The following is a 21,448-nucleotide window of genomic DNA, read 5'->3' on the forward strand; positions in this document are numbered from 1 at the left end:
ACCTGCCTGCCTGCCTGCCGATTGCCCCTAACCACTCTGCCTGCCGGCCTGCTCACCCCCAACTGCCCCCCGCCGCCAGTCTGCTCACCCCCAAATGCCCCCCTTCTGGCCTACTCACCCCCAACTGCCCCCCTGCTGGCCTGCTCACTCTAAACTCCCACTGTCCTGATCACCTCCAACTGACCCCCACTGATGGCCTGCTCACCCCCAACTGGCCCCCCTGCTGGTCTGCTTATCCCCAACAGCCCCTGCCGTCCCATCCTGGCCTGATCACCCCCTGGCAACCCAAGGTCCCAGCTCCTCCTTTTTTTTTTTTTTTTTTTTCCAGCACCTCCTTGAGCAGAGGCCAGGGCTGGCTAGAAGCAAGTATCTAGGATTTATTTATCTTCTATAATTGAAACTTTGTAGCCTTGAGCGGAGGCCAGGGCCAGCCAGGGCAGGTGGGAAGCTTGGCTTCCTCCATCGCCGGGGGCAACCCAAGCCTCCTGCTTACTCCAGCTCCATGGCCGCTGCCATTTTTGTTGGGATTTATTTATCTTCTATAATTGAAACTTTGTAGCCTTGAGCAGAGGCCAGGGCTGGCCAGGGCGGGCAGCTGGGGCAACCCAAGCCTCCTGCTTGCTCCAGCTCCGTGGTCAGCAGCCATCTTGGTTGGATTAATTTGCATACTCGCTCCTGATTGGCTGGTGGGCGTAGCGGAGTGATGGTTAATTTGCATGTTTTTCTTTTATTAGTGTAGATAATGACAATTTATTAAATAAATATACAGACCATTAATAGCCTTACATTTTATACATAGTCAAATTTACATATCTGTCCATCACTTGCTCCCCAAAATAACAAGTGCCTAGCACTGTCAGCAACAACATCCACTGCTTATTTAGCATCTCCTGACATCTAACACAGTTTTCTCATTTTATCCTTACCTGCTCAATAGGTATAATTATCCCTGTTTTATAGATGTGGAAACTGAGGCTCAAAGAGGTTAAATAAATTTGCCCAAGGTTTCTCAGCTACTAAGAGCCAGTTCCAGGTTGGGGACACCAGTCCAATTCCAAATGCCACATTTTCTCTATGTCCCCAGCAACCACTCCTGTGTCATTTCCCCTAAAATCCTCTACATAGGCTTTCAGAGTTCCCACAGCTGGCTCAGGGTCTGCAGGGGCTGAGCAGAAGGATCAGAGTTCCAGCCCTGCTCCCATCAGCCTATCTATTTTTTTAAAGGGTTCAATTCAGGAGAGGTAGGATAGCCTACTGGCTCAGTGCTTGGGCTCTACAGCTGGACTACCAGGGATCCTCCCCCCGCCCCGCCCTGACTCCAGCCCTTACCAGCTGTGCAACCTGGGCACTTGCCTCTCTGTGTCTCAGTTTCCTACCTGTGAGATGGGATAATCCATCATAAGTGGGCTATGAGTTATTCACAGAGGCTGCTGGAGACCCAGGCAGTTCCTCTTAAAGGCCCAACACACAGACTTACTCAGACTCATTCCCAGGGAGGAAGAAACTGGATTGTCTAGTATCGGGGCAAGAACTTGGCAGCAACTTTCTCCCAGACAGGGATGCTCACAGGGGTCACTGTTCCTATGCTGAGACCTCCCCGTCCCCCAGCCCCCTGCAACCCACCCCTCCCCCCTCCCACCCCCCAGTTACAGAGCTGACTGGCAGGCACCATATCTGAGTCTCCATCAATGTGGCTCACACTGTTTGCTTCACCTTGGTGATTCCCCTCACCCCATTTGCAGCCCCACCCAAGCTGCTTGCAGCAGGTTTTTTCATATGAACAGCCTGTCCTAGCTCAGGCTTTAGACTTTCCTAAAATCTCTCAAACAAGTAACAGCTGATGTCAGTGTGCCCCATACCTCTTGATAAGGGGCCCCAGGCCTGGCACTAGCAGCAGCCTGCCTTGCTTCACAGCTTGGCCTCCCCTGGGCATGTCCAAGCCCAACACAAGTAGCAGCCATCTGCAGATCAATCTGTAGCTCCTGTCCAGTGGCCCTAGGAAGGGCACAGGCAGTGGCTGACTTTGCACCTCCTAGGAGGCTCCAGAGCCATGCACCAAGTGGACAGCTTCAGACCATGCCAGATTTTAGCTCTACACATCCATGAGTGACACATTCAAGGGGAAGATTCTGTGAGCACCAAAGCCCCACTGAAGCAAGTCCTAATCCATAGGGGTATCTCCTGCACAGTAGCTCTTCCACTGTAGTCGCCACTGGTCCTCACAGCCAATTGGCCTGGGGGTCAATTCCTCCCAGTGACACCAACAGCAATCAAGGCTCAACTACAACAAGACAGTGTACACAGCCCACACAGGGGCACACCTACAGTACCCAGCTCAGGTGACTGGGGAGGCTGAGCACCTGGGGCCTACAGGACACCTAACCCACAAGGTCACTCTGCCAACTCCAGGAGACACAGTAGCTCTACCCAAACACATAGAAACAAACACAGGAAAGCAGCCAAAATGTGGAGACAAAGAAACATGTCACAAATGAAAAAAGCAGGAAAAATCTCCAGAAAAAGAACTAAATGAAGTGGAAGCAAACAAACTACTAGATATAGTTCAAAACAATGGTTGTAGGGATACTCAAGGATCTTAATGAGAGGTTCAAGGCACTTACTAAGAATTTCAAGAACGTAGGTGAGAACTTCAAAGACATGAAAAAGGACCAGTCAGAAATTAAGCATTCACTAACTGAAATAAAGAATAATTTACAGGGATTCAACAGTAGAACAGAGAATGTGGAGAATCAAATGAACGATTTGGAATATGAGGAAGCAAAAAACACCCAATTAGAAGAGCAAAAAAAAATAAAGAATCCAAAAATATGAAGACAGTTTAAGGAGCCTCTGGGACAACTTTAACATTATGGGGGTGCCAGAAGAAGAGAGAGAGCAAGATATTGAAAACCTGTTTGAAGAAATAATGACAGAAACCTTCCCCCACCTGGTGAAAGAAATAGACTTACAAGTTCAGGAAGCACAGAGAGTCCCAAACAGGAGGAACCCAAAGAATCCCACACCAAGACACATCATAATTAAAATGCCAAAAGTTAAAGAAAAAGAGAATCTTAAAAACAGCAAAAGAAAAGCAGTCAATTATCTACACGGGAATGCCCATATGACTGTCAGCTGATTTCTCAACAGAAACTTTGCAGGCCAGAAGGGAGTGGCAAGATATATTCAAAGTGATGAAAAACAAGGACCTGCAACCAAGATTACTCTGCCCAGCAAAGCTCACATTTAGAATTAAAGGTCACATAAAGAGCTTCACAGATAAGAAAAAGCTAAAGGAGTTCATTACCACCAAACCAGTATTACATGAAATGTTGAAGGGTATTCTTGAAGAAAAAGGAGAAGGAAAAGGAGAAGGAGAAGAAAGATAAAAAATATAAACAGCCCTAGCTGGTTTGGCTTGGTGGATAGAGCATCAGACTGTGGACTGAAGGGTCCCAAGCTCGATTCTGGTCAGGGGCACATGCCTGGGTTGTGGGCTCAATCTCCAGTGTGGGGTGTGCAGAGGGTAGCCAATAAATGATTCTCTCTCAACATTGATGTTTCTATCTCTCTCTCCCTCTCCCTTTCTCTCTGAAATCAATAAAAATATATTTAAAAAATATGTAAACAAACAGGCGTGGCTCAGTGGTTGAGTGTCGACCTCTGAACCAGGAGGTCATGGTTCAACTCCCAGTCAGGGCACATGCCCAGGTTGCAGGTTTGATCCCCACTGGGGGGTGTGCAGAAGGCAACCAATCAATGATTCTCTCTCATCATTGATGTTTCTCTCTCTCTCTCCCTCTCCCTTCCTCTCTAAAATCAATAAAAAAAATTCTTTTTAAATATATGAAAATTAAAGTGGCAATAAATACATATCTATCAACAATTGAATCTAAAAATGAAAATAAACGAACAAAGAAGCTAATGAATAAAATAGAACCAGAGGCATGGAAACATGGAATAGACCCACAAATCTCAGAGGAAAGACGGAGGGGAGAGATTAACTAAAGAACATATATGCATGTACGCATTACCTATGGACAGACAATAGGGTGGTGAAGGCCTGGGGTGGGGTGGGAACCAGGTGGAGGGGGACAATGAGGGGAGAAAGGGGGGACATCTGTAATACTCTCAACAATAAAGATTTTTTAAATAAAAAATAATTAAATGAGTCACTGCACGTGCACTTGGGACAGCAGTGGGAACAGTCAGCACTCAATAGTGCCGGCACCCCTTACCATTAGTATTAAGAGGAAAGGTCAGGACAGAACAGGCTTAACAGCCTCCATTCTACAACTTGCAGGAACACCGATATGTCAGCAAGCCCGGTGAGCAGCCCTCCTTAGCCTGTGGAATCAGACCTGTGCCCCTGCCAGGGGTTGCTTGTGACCGGCCCAGGAAGGCTGTGGCACCTTCCCTATTCAGCAGAGGGTTCCTCCATACTGAGCCACATCCCTTCCCATCACCAACCCCCGTCCAGTTCACTTCTCACTGGGCCCTGCCGCCTGCCCTGGCTGAGCACCCTTCTCCTGACGCCTTCTGCCTTCCCTGCAAGAACCCTGAAGGTAGGATGCCATCTGTGCTCCCAGTTCCTGCATGGCACCTGGCCGAGGATGAGGTAATGGAGTGGATACTCAAAAGCTATTCAGACCCAGTCATGGCTTTAGAACTCTCTCCCTCCCAGCACTCCAGGCGGCCGCTACAGCCTGTGGCATGCCGGTGAGACCTGTTGGCTGTCTTTGGGCTAAAGTCATCCCCAGACACCACAGGATGCAGGGTCCGCTGCTCCTCCCTGGGACACGAAGCTCCAGCTCACCAGGGCAGGGCAGGCAGCAAGCTCACCTCGTTGCTGACCACCACATGGATGCCCGTGGGCCCCTGCCGGTAGACTCGGTGGATGTGCTGTGGGGAGATGCTGTACAGGTTGGCGATCTTCTCAATCAACTCCAAGGTGGTCAGCTCTTCCAAGAAGATGGCATGGTACACTGAGGAGGCAGAAACAGGTGCCTCTATAGAGCAAGTGCCTGCTTTTTATGGAGCTTGTCTACCCCACCCCGCCCTGCCCCACCCAGGAAAGCAGTAACTTGCAAGTGGGGGTGCTCGTGCCCAGATGGATCCATGGGGCTGGGCTGCAGTGGGCATGTCCCTGGAATCAACGGGTGAAAGGTGCCAGCTGAGGTTATTTCTGGCTGTTTCAGTCTCTTGGGGGACTCATGTAAGGACAGAACTCGTGGATCCACCCCAGGCCCGCTGACATTCACAGAGGGGTGGAGGCTGGAGGAAGGAAGGCTGCAGAATCTGCAGCTCTAACAAGCGCCCAGGGATGCTCACTGCGGGACCAGGAGGGGGCCCTGGGCCCTTCCTTCCTTTGTGCTGTCTACAGGGGTCACTGATGGTGTCAGGTGGCCAAGAGATTTAAAGACAACTGCTACTGGGCAGCAGAGAGAGGGTCTCATCCTCATCCTTCTCCACAGTCACTAGCAGTGAGCGTGGGCACTGTGGCCCCAGCGGGAGAAGGGGCCCTGGGAGCGCCACTAGCCAGTCAGAAAGTCAGTGACCTGAAGCTGGGGTGGCACCAAACCCAAGCCAGCCAGGCCGCATGGAGACCTGGTGAGTTAATGCTTCAGGCCTCGAGTTCCTCAAACTACAACAGCTGGATTCAACCAGCAGCTCCCAACTCCTCCCTCAACTAAGGAACCCTCAGGTCCAACACATCTGATCAGAGGCCCAACTTTAAAAACATGCACAGGTACACACAGACGTACACACACACATAAACATGCACATGAAAGCGCACACATATACATGTACACACAGCACATACATGTGCACACACATGCACATGTACACATGTGCACACATGTACATACACACCTACATATGTACAAATGCGTGCACACATGTACATACACACAGTGGGTCTTTTGAAGTGGGTGCAGAGGCCACAAGGTTCCAGCCACGTGACAGATTCACCTTCCACAACTCAAACAGGCTGCCCCACTATTAGGTTTCGTCAGGCAATGTGGTCCCTGTGCAATGCTCCTCCAGTACCGACTCCAGGCCTCTCTCCTCAGGTTCCTTTTAATATCAGGATTCTACTTGTACTCCTTTCTCCAATTTTTTAAAGAGCCTGTTCCACTTTTCCCAATTTTATTCTCAAACCAATCTGACTGCTGCAAAGAGGAACTGAAGGACTTACAGGCTGGCTCCTTCTGTCCTCACTGTTTGTCCCTGGCTTCCCTGCCCCAGCTGAACGCAGCCACCAGGAACGCTGGGAGCCAGCAGAGGGGGGCCAACCACTCCCGAACTCCTGCCACGCCCTGTTCTCCTCAGGGGCAGCGTGGGGGGCAGTTTGGGAAAAACAAGGGGCTCTGGATCAGGCGATCCTGGTTCAAGTCCCAACTCTGCCACCCAGGACAGTCCCCACTCCTCTAGGAGCCTTGGGGGTCCTGCCAGCACCTGCACTGCAAGGCCACCACCAGTTAAATCACGCACCGTGCGTGGAACACCCTGTGCGGACCAGGTCACACCCTCCCGTGTGCGGACCTGGCCCCTCTCCCGTGTGTGGACCTGGCCCCTCTCCCGTGTGCGGACCTGGCCCCTCTCCCGTGTGCGGACATGGCCCCTCTCCCTGTGCCGACCTGGCTGCTCTCCCTGTGCCGACCTGGCTGCTCTCCCGTGTGTGGCACGTGGCACTTGGCTCTGTGCTTCACAGGCCAACCAGGCCGAGAACAGGGGCACCAGGGCCTTCACCAGAAGTATGGAGGCCGCAATGAGGGCTCAGAAGCCAGCGTCAGGGTCCAAGTGTTTGGATCCTGGCTCTGCCACTTACAACGCTGTCACCTTGGGCCAGTCAGCTGTGCCTCTTGAAACGTTAGCAACCGCTCCTCCTGAGAAGCAGGTAAGCGACCACGTGGGCAGCCCTTCAGGCAGGGCTCCTGCAGACACGGCAGCCATGATGCCAGGGCGGCTTGCACTCAGCACGCAGGGCTCGCAGCGGGGAGCTCTCTGCTCATCTCCCTGGACCTCACAAGCCACAGGGCTGTGGCGCTGTGTTCCCTTTACACAGGTGGAAGCTGACGCACAGGGTACCTGCCCAAGGACATGGGGCCGCCAGGTGGCATGGCCAGCACTGGTACTCAAGGACAGCTGACCTCAAAGCTTGTGTCCTCTCTCACATTGCCTGCAACTCCCAACCTAAGAAGTCCTGTGCCCCGAGGGGCTCCGGGACCCCTCAGCGGCGCTCCTGAGCCCTCAGGCAGCAACCACGCCCTCCGGCCGGGGTCACAAGATGACGTGCTCCTGGGACCACAGCCACCGAGCCACGTGTCACCCGTCCAGGAGCCAGAAGGCCCAGCTCCCAGTCCTACCACGAGAACCTCAGTGGCCTTGGGGGACACACCCACACGCTGGGCCCGTTTCCCAGTGTGTAAATTAAGTAAGCTGGACCAGAGGTATCTGGGGGGATGCCTTCCACCTTAAACATTTCAATCCCAGGATGAAGTTCAGCAAAACTTATCCTACAGACACCGAAGTGAGGGGATCAGGGACATGTTCTCAGTGAGAACCCTGGTGTTTCTTCCGTTCTATTGCCACCCTGGCACTGGCCCTGAATGGGGGGGCCTCACAGCTCACACACAGACCACTGTCCCCGCCACCGTCCCCTGGACCGGCCCTGGCGGGGTGGGGTCCTCACAGCTCACACACAGACTGCTGTCCCCGCCACCGTCCCCTGGACCGGCCCTGAGGGGGGTGCCTCACAGCTCACCACACAGACTGCTGTCCCCACCACCGTCCCCTGGAACTGGCCCTGAGGGGGGGTGCCTCACAGCTCACCACACAGACTGCTGTCCCCGCCACCGTCCCGCTTCTGCTGCGGGGGTGCCCGGCTCTGCTCCACCTCCTGACAGACATAAATGGTCATCTTCGGCCTCACATTCCTGGCAGGAAGAAAGGAAATAAATAGCAGGTGTGGGAGACCAAACTCTGTTGTTGCAGATTGTTCCAGAACACAGGGTGATACAGCCACGGGAAGGACTCGGGGAAAAAGGAAGGCTGTGGGGGTGCAGAATGCCTTTCGTGGTGGGGGTCAGGCAGAATCCCAGCCAGGCCGAACTGCTGAGGGGCTCTGCCCAGAACATGAACCTCCAGAACAAGGCATTTCGCAGGGTCACAAGAGCAAACACTTCCTCGGGCTGACTCTGCACCAGGACCATTCTAGAACTTTACGTGCATAACGCGTTCCATCCTCACTCTGCCTACCAGGGAGCAAGGACCGCCATCCCCATCCTACTGATGAGGAAACAGGCTCACAGGGGTCAAGGGCCTTCACCCAGTTGCAAAGCTCCTGAGGGGCAGATCTGGGTTCAAACCCAGGCTCTCACTCTACTACCCATGTGTAGATACTGGCATTTAAATTCCTTAGTTACAACTTAAAACTTTGTTTGTCGGCCGCGGTGCCTCAGATCAAGCGCACCACGCACGGCCAGGGCTGCTGCTCCAGTCCTCCCGGAAACCAGTCATAGGCTGAGCAGCCTGCCCAGCCCACGGTCCCTCCAGGAGGAGGCAGCCTGAACCCTGACCACGACCACGCAGGCATCTGAGGACCTGTGGCCAAAGGCCACGCCTCCCGGCAGACCAGGAGGAGGGGCCTTGTGGCCGGTGTGCTGCAGCGGCTGCCTCAGCCTTCGCTCCCGGTTCCCCTGCATGTGCAGCCCGTGCCCCTCACCCTTCACTGCATCTCCTCCTACACTTGCCCCAAGGCCTTGTCGGCTTCCTGCCCGCCCTGCCTCCAGCTGAACACTAACACCCACCTGCCTTTGATGGCGTTGAAGAGCCGGATCCCATCTGCGGGGCCACAGATCTGCACCAGATCATCTCGAGACATCTTCAGCAAGTCAGCACCTAGGCAGGCAAGTGGGACTGCCTGTTACGTGGGACACAGAAAGGCTCCATCCCCAAACCCCGCAGACCCTGCACCGGGGCAGAGGGCAGGGGACAGGGGACAGGGAGCCAGCCTCATCCTCACGGGCACCAGACGTTCCATGGAGAAAAAAGCAGCAAAGAGCCAAACAACATCAGGTCACAGCCCCAAAGTTGTCAGAAGCTACATGACCTGCTCACAAAATGCAGTAGGACAGGCGTTTACAGAAGCTGTGCCTGCCCACCCTCCCACCCAAGTCCTCTGTATTCTCGGCATATAATGCATGTGTACCTCTAAAGGGATGGGGCACACTCGTCTGCAGGCAGAATACGTGCTCATGGCTGCAGCCATTCCGCACGCACCGTGCGGCCAGCACACACATGGGGCAGAGTGCGCCCAGCATCCCACAGCCCTTCCGCAAGCACTGCCCCGGACCTGGGAACTGCAGTCCTGACTTCTTACAGTTACTATGATGTTTTGGGTAAAATTCTGTAGGCACAATAGCTCCCTTTGCACTGGGGATAAAAGCCACCCTGCTGGTGTGGCTCAGTTGGTTGAGCGTCACCCCATGCACCGAAAGGTCACTAGTTTGATTCCCAGTCAGGGCACATACCCAGGTTGTAGGTTCGATCCCTGGTTGGGGGCATATGAGAGGCAGCCAATTGATGTTTTTCTCTCTCTCCCTCTCCCTTCTTCTCTCTCTAAAATAAATAAAAACATGTATTTTTAAAGAAACCCGAAGTCCGTCTAGTGTCCCAATAGGGCCCGCAGCACCTCTCTGTACCCCTTCTCTCCCCCATCCACTCAGCCCCACTCAGCTGGATCCCTGCTGCATGGCCACACCAGGCAGATGTCTCCTGGCAGCCTTGGCACTTTCCTCTGCTTGGAAAGGTAGCCCCACCCCATCCCCAGGACCCACGTGGCTCGCCCTCTTGCCTCGTTTCAGCCTTTACTCAAGACACCTTCTCACTTCAAAACTACAACTAAAAGACAAAACGGACATCATCCAGAACCATAGAAAGGCTGGCTGAGTGGAAATTCTACAACTAGAAGGAAATAGAAAAGCACACTGAGACTCAGAGGAGCTGCAGAAGTAAAGTGCAGAGGTACGGAGGCGCGCGCGCGCACGGAAAGGGATGGCAACTGAGTACGCGGCTGGCTTTTTCAATCCTCAGGGAGACACAAGCTCCCAACTGTTCTGAACTCCAGTTCCGGGTGAGACTCTGGGAACCCAGACTCATACGGAGAGAAACTGGACTGTCTGGCATCAGGCGGAACTCGAGGGCGGCTTTATCTCAGAGGTGCTTGCAGCGATTACCGAGGGACACTGAGACCCAGGGGCCTCTTAGGGCAGGGCTGATGGGAAGCCATTGCTGTTTGCTTCGCCCTGAGACTCCGCCCCACCACGCTGTGCGCAGAGGCTTTTGCATATGAATGGCCTGGCCCTTTGCAATCTAAAATTACCTAACAAATTGCAGCTGAGTCAGAGACCCAGAACATCCAAAAGAAGGCCCAAGGCCCCACAGCAGCTTGCACTGCTTCACAGCTGGGCCTCATGTGGGCACCTCCAAAACCCAAACAAAGAAGAAGAATCTGCAGATCTCTCCATAGCTCCTGCTGGGTGGCCTCAGGCAGAGGCTAAATTTGCACCTCTTGGAGATCCAAGAGCCAGTGTACCCAGGGGTCAGAGTAGGACCATCCAGATTACAACTCCTCAGATCCATAAGGGACACACTCAGGGGGCAGACTCAGTGAGCACCAAAGCCCCACTGAAGCAAGTCTTGCCCCATGAGGGTGTCTCCAGCACAGAAGTTCTCCCATTGTAGACACAGCTGATCCTCACAGCCAGTTGGCCTGGAGGTCAATTCCTCCCAGTGATACCAACAACAATCAAGGCTTAACTATAACAAGACTGTGCACACAGCCCACAAAGGGGTGCACCAAGAGTGTCCACCTCAGGTAACTGGGGAGGCTGAGCCACTGGGCCCTATAGGATACCTAGCACACAAAGCCACTCTGTCAACTCAGGGAAGCAGCCAAATTGCGAAGACAAAGAAACAGGTCACAAATGAAAGAAATGGAGGAAAGCAAACGACTGGATATAGAGTTCAAAACCACAGTTATAAAGTTTTCAAGAATTTTCTAGAAAAGGCCAATAAATTTAGTGAGACCCTCGAGGATATGAAAAGGACCAACTAGAAATTAAGCATACACTGACTGAAATAAAAAATAATATACAGAGATCCAACAGCAGACTAGAGGATCGCAAGAATCAAGTCAAAGATTTGAAATACAAAGAAGCAAAAGACACCCAACTGGAAAAGCAAAAAAAAAAAAAAAAGAATCCAAAAATATGAAGATAGTGTAAGGAGCCTCTGGGACAACCTCAAGCGTACCAACATCCGAATTATGGGGGTGCCATAAGAAGAGAGAGAGCAAGATACTGAAAACCTATTTGAAGAAATAATGACAGAAAACTTCCCCCACCTGGTGAAAGAAATACACTTACAAGTCCAGGAAGCGCAGAGAACCCCAAATAAAAGGAATCCAAAGAGGACCACACCAAGACACATCATAATTAAAATGCCAAGAGCAATAGACAAAGAGAGAATATTAAAAGCAGCAAGAGAAAAACAGTTAATTACCTACAAGGGAGAACCCATACGATTGTCAGCTGATTTATCAACAGAAACTATGCAGGCCAGAAGGGAGTGGCGAGAAATATTCAAAGTGATGAATAGCAAGAACCTACAACCAAGATTACTCTACCCAGCAAAGCTATCATTCAGAATTGAAGGTCAGATAAAGAGCTTCACAGATAAGAAAAAGCTAAAGGAGTTCATCACCGCCAAACCAGTATTATATGAAATGCTGAAAGGTATTCTTTAAGAAGAGGAAGAAGAAAAAGGTAAAGATAAAAATTATGAACAACAAATACATATCCATCAACAAGTAAATCTAAAAATGAAGTGAATAAAAAATCTGATGAACAGAATAACCTGGTGAATATAATAGAATTAGAGGCACAGAAAGGGAGTGGACTGACAATTCTCGGGGGGAAAGGGGTGTGGGGGGTGTGGGAAGAGACTGGACAAAAATCATACACCTATGGATGAGGACAGTGTAGGGGGAGTAAGGGCATGGGGTGGGGTGGGAACCGGGTGGAGGGGAGCTATGGGAAGAAAAAAGAGGAACAACTGTAATAATCTGAACAATAAAGATTTAATAAAATAAAAAAAAGAGAAATAAAACATATGCCTACAAAAAAAAAAAAAAAAAAAGACACCTTCTCAGTAAGGCCTATGCTGACCACCCTACTTAAGACCACAGCCGGCCCTCCCCGCACCCCATCCAGGCCAGGCCAGGTCCCTCCTCTGAGCCTTCCCATCCCAGATGGGTCACACCACTCTGAAGCCCTCTGGACTGACCCTGCTCCTGTCTCTGTCCCTGTCCCTCTGGACTGACCCTGCTCCTGTCCCTGTCCCTCTGGTCTGACCCTGCTCCTGACCCTGTCCCTCTGGACTGATCCTGCTCCTGTCCCTGTCCCTCTGGACTGACCCTGTTCCTGTCCCTGTCCCTCTGGACTGACCCTGCCCCTGACCCTGTCCCTCTGAACTGACCCTGCTCCTGACCCTGTCCCTCTGGACTGACCCTGCCCCTGACCCTGTCCCTCTGGACTGACCCTGCTCCTGTCCCTGTCCCTCTGGACTGACCCTGACCCTGTCCCTCTGGACTGCCCCTGCCCCTGCCCCTGTCCCTCTGGACTGACCCTGCCCCTGCCCCTGTCCCTCTGGACTGACCCAGCTCCTGACCCTGTTCCTCTGGACTGACCCTGGTCCTGTCCCTGTCCCTCTGGACTGATCCTGCCCCTGCCCCTGTCCCTCTGGACTGACCCTGCTCCCATCCCTGTCCCTCTGGACTGACCCTGCTCCCGTCCCTGTCCCTCTGGACTGACCCTGCTCCCGTCCCTGTCCCTCTGGACTGCCCCTGCTCCCGTCCCTGTCCCTCTGGACTGACCCTGCTCCCGTCCCTGTCCCTCTGGACTGACCCTGCTCCCGTCCCTGTCCCTCTGGACTGACCCTGCTCCCGTCCCTGTCCCTCTGGACTGACCCTGCTCCCGTCCCTGTCCCTCTGGACTGACCCTGCTCCCGTCCCTGTCCCTCTGGACTCACTCTGCTTGGTGGAAGGCTTATGCTCAGTTTACCCTCGTACCAATAGCTCCTAGCTCCGGCTTCCGCCTGATAAGTCATCATAAGGTTTCAAACACCCTTTAAAGAGCTAGAACAGCTTTCCCTTCTCACCTGGGGCTTCACCCCCACCTTCCTGGAGTGGCCCTGGACACAATGTGATGAGCAGCATTTGGTGGGAGAGCTACCAGGGAGGCCTGTCGCATGTGCACTGGCCTGCTTGGCTCAGGGGCCAACCCAGGCAGACAGGAGCCCACCGGCAGGTGCGGGGATGCTGATAAGGTGCCAGGTGACCCTCCCTTAGAGCTGCACTCGTCTGGGAGCTTCTAGGGCAGAACCCTGACGCTGAGCACTTGGCCCAGGTCAGCAAGTGTGAGTGAGTGGCCCTCACTGCTCTGGGTCCCCAGGACAAACCACAGCCCCCTGGCACTGAGGGCACATCCAGGAAGGTAACTGGCCTTGCTACGTATTTCCAAGGTCCCCGCATGTCCAGAGCCGCTCACCTGAGAAGCTGGCGAAGAGCCGGCAGAACTGCGAGAACCTGTGGCGGTGCAGCCACTGCTGGGCGTCCTGGATGGAGGTGGACGGGAGCAGGTGCTGCGGGAGAAGGGGGGGCCTTGACATGGCGGCCCAGGGACAGGCCGCAGGGCCAGGATGGGCAGGGCCCGGGGACAAGATACGCAGGGCCGCACACACTTACGTCACTGCCCACGGGCAGGGTCTCCAGCGGGTGGGAGTGGGTCGGTGAGCTGTTGCTGCAAAGGAAGCGAAGGTGTGAGTGCGAGGCCTGGGGGCTGGTACAGGTCCTCACCTGCCTGCTGCTCCTCCCCCCTCAGCTCGGAGGCTGTTTTTATTTATTTTTTAATGTATTTTTGTTTTATTGATTTTAGAGAGAGAGGGAAGGAGAGGAGAGAGAGAGAGAAACATCAATGATGAGAGAGAAACATTGATCGGCCGCCTCCTGCACACCCCTGCCAGAGATTGAGCCCACAACCGGGCATGTGCCCTGATCAGGAATTGAACAGGTGACCTCCAGGTGCAGGGGTCGAGGTTCAATCACTGAGCCACACTGGCCAGGGCTCAGAGGCTTGAGAATCACCTGAGTCCGAGGAATGAGGGCAGAAGCCCGTCCAACTCCTCCAAATCCTTAATCAACTCTTTGGTGTGGACAGAGGAGCCACACTCTCCCAGCCAGCAATGGCCGCTCCGCCCAGACTCTGGGTTCGTTTGATCAGAATTCCCTCCCACTCGGAGTTCCCAGCCCCAAGCCCAAGCGGAGCAGCGGGTCCGGAGGCCCAGGCAGCGTCCAGCGACTCGGTGCCAGGCAGAGCGCCAGACGAGGGGCAGCAACACTTTGCTATGTGGCGATGGGAGAGGGCAGAGGAAGGCTCGGAGATCACTGGGCAGCGGACACACACCCTAGCTGGGCATTATCCACGAAGAAAACATTCTCGTGGCTCTTCCCCTGGGGAGGCCTGACCCCTGACCTTCCTCGGGGGCTCACTCAAGGGCGCAGAACTGAGCACCTGGGGTACACACTGAGAGAAAGACGTATTTCAAGATGACCCTTCCCCCTGGACAGTGGTGATGGCACAACCGAATTCACTTCATGTCACTGAACGACACACTTAAGATGCCACAGCGGTCGCTTTCACATCACGTCTATTTCCCCACAAGGACAAAGGGCCCCGCAGGTGGTCCTGAGCAGTCCCTGCACAGCGGCCCCTCAGGGCCGAGGAGTGCCAAGCATTTGGCACACATTCCACTGGCCTGCATGCAGCTCTTCCTCCTCCACAGCGGGAGACCGAGGCTGAGGGGGGCAGAGGGACGTGCCCCTGGAAGGTGCAGATCTGAGCTAGGTCTGCCTGAATCTACATACACACGCCTTCCGTCACCTGCCTCTCAGGAGGGCTCCCCACCAGCAAATCAGTGCATGGCTGCTTTCCCGTCAGCCAAGCTCTCCCTCTGCCAACACGGGCTTCAAGGAGCCTGCACACTCACTTGATAAACCCGCCGGTGTTTTCCCAGCCCCCCTCCCACCTCTACAAAAAGGACACGCAGAGGCACCACAGGTGGTTGTGGGCTCGGTGACGCGTGGCCTGGGACAGGTGGGACAGCTGCCCACCAGCCCTGCACTCCTGTCACCTGAGAGTTAGCAGGGCTGGGTGACCAGCAGGGAGGCCTCAGCTGCGGGATAAGCCCCAAAACTAGGAAGAGAGGCCCCCGAGCTGCCAGCGCCAGCGAATGTGCACAGGGCTGCAGACCAAGGAGGCCCTCGCAGCCACGGACCACCTCCCGACACTGCGCCAGTGCCCAGCAGGCCAGCCCCGGCCTGCACTGGAGGAGGGGGCAGGGTGGGTGCTGGGCTGCCGCCCACCAGACAGCATTCAGAGAAGCTGTCCAAGCACAAGGAGCTGGGCAAGTGCTAAACATGTGGTGAATGCAACACCCGCCAGCCACCTGACCCCCACATGAAGGCCAGGCCACAGGAGAGGCGACGCGAAGAGGAAGGGCAGGAAAAGGACCACGCCTGTCATCCCGCCAGGGTCAGGGGGTGAGGGGGTTGGAGTCACACATACCCTTCTCCGAGGCCGAAGCTATTTGGAGAGCCGTTGTAGCTTGGGGACGGGGCGCTGTTCACCTGGCAGGCCACGTCGGGCCACGGAGAGCACTGCAGGGAGAGAGTGCAGGCAGCGGTGACTGCGGCGGGGCTCCAGGAGTCAGACCTGCCGGGGGCTGGCCCGGCGCCTCGGGCTGCACCGAGCCAGCATCCACTGAAGTCAACGGACGAATCCAAGGACCCTTCAACACCCACTGCGTTCACCCTGTGGCCACATGAGCAAGGACAGACCGCTCACTCCCACACAAAGACTCAAATACAGACGGCTATTTCTGAAACGCCTTCCTGGCCACGGGGCCTTGTCAGAGGAACAGAGCTCCAAACCCGAGAGCACACCACCACCACCGGGGCTCTTAAAGCAGCACTCCCTGAACTAGGAATCCCCCAAGCTGGAACCCCCCCGCCCCCCCCCACCAAGACCAGCCCGCAGCGCCAGGTCACTCCTGGCAGCAGCCCTGCCGCTCACCTCGGTGAGAATGGTGGTTTCATAGGACGGCTGGTACTTCTCCTTCTCCTGGGCGGTTCTCTTCTCCATCTTCTCCCGGTCCGTCTTTTGTTTCCGGTCTGCTCCCTTCGGCTACAAAGGCAGAGCACAGGGGTCCGATTAGCCCAAAGCCGACAGAGATGGCGATTGGTGGAGGACCCAGGGCTGGGTGGTGGCCATGAAGCCTGCAAGAGCCCAGGCAGGATCTTGTGGGCGGACCGGATAGCACCTCTCACTTTCCAGACATCAAGAGCAAGTCCTCCTGCCTGGAGCCCTTTCCCGTTCGAGGGAACTCAGCCTGCTCAGGTCCTGCCGCGGGGCTGCAGGCTGCTCAGGGGAAATGCCGGGGAAGATCTTCACCAGCGGCCACTACTTACAGAAAGGAACCCCAAGAGCCATGACAATCCCAATGCACTCCCTGGCTTAGCTGTGGATGGGGAGGGAAAAGAGCTGGGGGTTGCCGATCGGGGTTTGGCCCACGCTTAAGGCTGTGAGCTCCCAAACATGTCATGAAGGCCTTCAGGCCCCAACACCGGGACTTCTGCCACTCGAGGCTCACACGTCACATGAGGTCTCTGCCCTGACAGAGCCTGTCTGGGTGCCTTTGAGCTTGAGGGATTTGAGGTGTCCTGACCTCACAGGTACTATCATTCCCCTCATTTACAGGGGAGGAACCAAGTGCTGACCAGGTCACAATTCAGATGTGAGAGCCAGGGATGCACCGGCTAGCCGGCCCTAGCAGGCTGCTGAGGGAACCACCAGGCTCTCGCGTCCTAGGGTTCACAGTGGGGTTGGTGAGTTCTGATATCAAGATACCCAGCAGCCCCAGGACTGAGCAGTACTGTGCACACAGCAGACCACACACAGTGGGCAGTCAGTGAGCAAAATTCACTCTCTAGTTCAATGGCATCTTCAAAAATTTTCATCCTCCGGGCACCTTCCTCAGGCACAGCTTTTGGCTTCCAGCTCGAGGGATTTTAGGAAAGAGTGCTCAGAGCGATGCCTACACTGGACAAAGGCAGGTTTGCAGGGGGTCATATGGGAACATAAGGACAGGTCCAGGGTTCAGTGGGAGAGCAGGCATGTGGCCGCCAAGCCCCCATCACCTGCTCCACCTCCAGGCCCTGCTCCTGAGAAGATGCCCGGAAGACACAGAGCAAGGCTGTGCCTGCGTGTGGAACACACTCAGCCCGGTGACACCACAGGGCGCTGCTGGTCAGAGTGGCCCCGTCTTCCCTTGCAAAGGCCTTGATACCCACACAGAGCCCTAGGGCAGGCCTCCAGAAGTCCTGCTTCCCAGGGACTGGGGCGACCAGGGTGGGAGAGCGACGGACAGGTTGGCTGGACTCTGCCTGACACATGCAAACACCTATTTGAACCACCTCTGTGAGTGGCACGGGAGGATGGATGCTGTGTCCCCTCGGGGCAGGAGGTGTCAAGCCTTTCTCAGGTCACTCAGACACGGCAGCAGCAGGGCTGGCCCAGTTCCCCAAACATCTGGTGTGCAGTCAAGGAGCCTGGTGGGAGGGCCCTCACTGCTAAGCTTCTGCCTCAAGGTGCAGAAAGGGGAGCTAGTGGGGGCCATGGGCAGGACTGGGTGCTCCATGGGTGTACACCCCCTTGTTCTTCTCTTACTGCCCAGCACGGTCTGAGCCAGGTACACAGTGCGAGAGCAGCGGCTTCACTGGACACCCTGCACGAGGAGGGACCCGCTCTGAGGGGACGTGGTGTCTGAGGGGAGTGTGGCCAGGGCACAGGGAAAGACCACCAGCGGCGCCCTTTGGAGGTCCTGGAGCAGGCAGTAAGACCAGAGTGACAGCACCCACTGTACCACGGAGGGCAAGGAGCCAGCCCCACTCCCCAGGACCTGTGAGGATGTCAAAGGGGCAAGCTTGCATGGAATTAAGACTGCTCACAGTGTGAGACTAAAACAGAGATGATCCTGCATCACCCCAGTGGGCCAGTGTAACCACAGGGCCCTGGGAGTGGAACAGGTCAGAGTGACCCCTCCCACTGGCTCTGAAGACGGAGGGAGGAGCCTTGAGCCCAGGAATGCAAAGGCCCAAGAAGCTGCAAAAGGCCACAAGGATTCCCCCAGAGCCTGGGAGGAATGCGCCTGCCGACAGCCCAGCCCAGCCCAGCCCAGCCCAGGGAGGCCCGTGTCAGACTCTGAGCTGCAGCTCAAGAGGACAATACATTGTGTCGTTTGAACCACTAAACATGTGGTAATTGGTTACAGCAAGGAAAGACAAACAGGTGCAGAAGCTCAGCTTTCTTCAGAGGCGGTTTCGAGGCTTCAGGATCCTAAGCAGTGTGTGAAGGCTGCTGCCACTCTGGCAGGAAACACACCCACACTCCTGCTCTCTGCCTCCACCCAGGCGGCGTCACTGCCCACAGTCGTGGGCAGCAGGCTCAGCAGTGGCCGCCTGCGATCAGACCCGCCAGCTCTGCTCTGCTACCCCTATGGCAGCTGGGATCGGAGGCTGGGATTGGCGGCTGGGATCGGCACAGTCGTTCTCCAGGTCAGCCACGTGCCCACTGTGCACCGGCTCTGCGGGAGGCGCTACAGAGATAGAGGCACAGTCCCTGTCTTTCCTTCAGGGCAAGTCCAAGTGTTTCCGTGGGAGGAAAACACAAATTTTTAAATGTGCAAATGCACTCATTCTTATAAAGTGGAGATGAGCGCGGACACATGCGATGCTGGAAGCTGAGGGATGGGCCCAGCACAGGACCCCATCCCAGGACACGCGGGTGCAGGCAGGAGCCCAATTGAGGCTCCTTGCTGGGCCTCCACGTGACTCTGTGAGAATGTGTGGCGTCGCTGTTGGCGTCAGAGGAAGCAGGCGTGCCCGCGGGCACAGACCATGGTGGGCATGGCGAGGCCGTCCCTACCTTGAACACCTTGATCTGGCAGCTGGCAGAGTGCAAGTGCTCGGTGTACTCCCCATTCTCGTTCTGCTTAAACGTGTCGATCTGCACTCGGAAAGGCACCCCCTTCTCGCCCCCGTGCTTCCTCGGGGTGAACTCTGTGCTGATGCAGTGCACCTGGGAGGGGAAACGTGGGGCTGCTGGGGAGGGGCAGGCGGGCTCGGCACGCCCCAAGGGCTCCTCTCCAAAGAAGGCGCTTATCCTGCCTGGTCGGGTGCACACCCTTCAACCTCCCCGCTCCCCCAGCGCTGTCCATGCCACCAGGCAGGTGGTCTCTCCACCTCCCTGTCCACAAAGATACGCCCTCCCACCTTTGTCCCTTGACCTCAGATGTCCTGCCTGACCAGCTAAGTCCTGGCCATTGCTCCAGGCCTGCTGACCCCATGAACCCCCTCACCCCTCACCCAGAACCTCCCTTGGCAAATGTTACAGGCAGCAGAGGGGGGGCCGCAGCTTAGCCCCTATGGCCTGGCACCCAGGTTACTTGGGCCAGGCCCAAAAGTGACCAGAAGGCCGGAACCATCTCTATACTTCTGCAAGGACTTATTACACAGAGGGCACCTGGTATGTATTTATTGTTATAATGCTGTTTGTTTTAATAGTACAATATATATTATGATAACACAATAATAAGGTAATAACTTTAAAATACAAGAATATTATAATTATGGGAAAAAGATCATTAACTTCTACTGAGCCATTGTTATGAACTGAGCACTGTGGTGATGGCTTTATATTTATTATCTGATGAAAATAGGCTCACAAAGGGCCCGGCCGGGAGGGAGAGCCACGTGGGCCCCTCAGCACACGTGCGGCCACGCCCTCAGCCAGCTCAGACTGCTTTGTGTTGACCATGAGGCTGGACCCACACACAGGGCTTGACTGTTAAGTAATTAACTTAATAACAGAAACTATTAAGGATGTTTTTTACCTCAAAATATTTATGCTAGGAAAGACTGTATTTTATAAAAACCTTACATATTCATAAGCAAACTGCACACAGGATTCTAAAACATTCCCATCCTTTTCTCAGCCCCATGACCAACAAGCTCTGGTTATGAGCACTCCACACTACTTCCTTGCAGCCCCCAGCCCCCAGCAGAGGGCAGGGCCCAGCAGGGGCTGGTTTGAGAAACCCAGCATGACCCCCCGCCCCCCCGACAGCGGGCAGCCCCCTCCTGTGTAGCCCCCAGCGGCCAACCCCCTCCTGCATACCCACCGGTGGGCAGCCCCCTCCTGAGTACCCCGCAGCGGGCAGGCCCCCCCCAACCTCCCCCGCGTACCTGAATGAATGCGGAGGCTCTCTTCGAAGGGTCCCACAAAAACTCTACTGTGTTCAGCTGAGTCGGGCTGGCCCTGGGGTCCAAGATACCAACAGACAGTGGAACATCTGCATGCACACACAAAGTGCAACTGTCAGCCACGCCCGACGCTAAAGGAGAGACCATCGCAGGCCCTACTCTAACCACACGGAGATGCCAAACGTTTAGAAACTAGGCCGTGCAAAGCTCCTTTGGCAGAAGGCCTGGCTTGGATTGCCATGAAGCTGTTAGTCTTAATGCCAATTTGCGTGAACAGTCGTGTTATTTTGCTGCCGAAAGGACTGTGCGCGACTGCCTATTGGAGGCATTTCCGATGCTGTGTGTCCACGCACCGCAGCCTGTCATTCCAGCGTCTGAATTCCAAAACCCGTCTGGCCTAAAGGTTGTGGATGAAGGATATGGACCACTGCCTGAGCCCCCAAGATTCCATCTCCACAGCCCACCTGTGATGCCAGCCTTCCCTTTATCACTTACCAAAATCCTTAAAGCGTGATCCTTCTCAAAGCTTCCCTGGGACTCCCTGGCAGCAGGCCTGGTGGCTCTGCCAGCTCCCACAGGGTTTCACACAAGACAGGTGCCCTAAGATGCCCCGCCCAGTCCAGGTGGCATCCAGGAAGAACCCCAACATGCTCACCAAGGTCCAGGATCCGGTCCCCCGGGCGGCTCCACCGCCAGCCCTCCAGCTGCTGGTGCTCTGTGTACTGCAGCCGACGGTCATGGAAAACCACACGGATGATGCTCTGGCAGGGAAGCAGGCAGGAGGTGCTGAGTGTGGGCACCAAGAGGAACCCAGAGGAGCCCACCTGCCACCTTCTGAGCCAGGGTACCCCCACCCTCAAGGTTGCTCCTCCTGGAGCCTTCCGCCCGGGATTCCCCAACTCCCTCCGCAGAACCCCGGCAACACAAACAGTAGCGAGAAGACTGCTGCCTGCCCTTCGTCCATGACTTTACATACACAGCTACTTGTCAATCCTTCTGTGCAGATGA

The 21,448-nt window shown here is 55.1% G+C and overlaps 1 protein-coding gene across 2 annotated transcripts in view; it reads right to left on the bottom strand.

Annotated features, from left to right (window-relative positions):
- TFCP2L1 (transcription factor CP2 like 1) overlaps positions 1-21,448 on the bottom strand; it is a 62,450-nt gene that overhangs the window by 8,828 nt on the left and 32,174 nt on the right. Inside the window, exons 4-13 of one of the 2 annotated variants that reach the window (XM_080669002.1) lie at positions 21,096-21,201; positions 20,423-20,529; positions 19,104-19,256; positions 16,194-16,304; positions 15,687-15,778; positions 13,808-13,862; positions 13,611-13,704; positions 8,811-8,901; positions 7,834-7,937; positions 4,840-4,982 (exon numbers count right to left, since the gene is read on the bottom strand). In XM_080669002.1, coding sequence (XP_080525128.1) covers positions 4,840-4,982; positions 7,834-7,937; positions 8,811-8,901; positions 13,611-13,704; positions 13,808-13,862; positions 15,687-15,778; positions 16,194-16,304; positions 19,104-19,256; positions 20,423-20,529; positions 21,096-21,201 — 1,056 coding nt within the window. The remainder of the gene's footprint in view (positions 1-4,839; positions 4,983-7,833; positions 7,938-8,810; positions 8,902-13,610; positions 13,705-13,807; positions 13,863-15,686; positions 15,779-16,193; positions 16,305-19,103; positions 19,257-20,422; positions 20,530-21,095; positions 21,202-21,448) is intronic. The other variant, XM_080669003.1, reaches the window with a different exon arrangement.

The sequence above is a fragment of the Plecotus auritus genome, assembly GCF_963455305.1.
Source record: "Plecotus auritus genome assembly, chromosome: 5".
Classification (NCBI taxonomy): Eukaryota; Metazoa; Chordata; class Mammalia; order Chiroptera; family Vespertilionidae; genus Plecotus; species Plecotus auritus.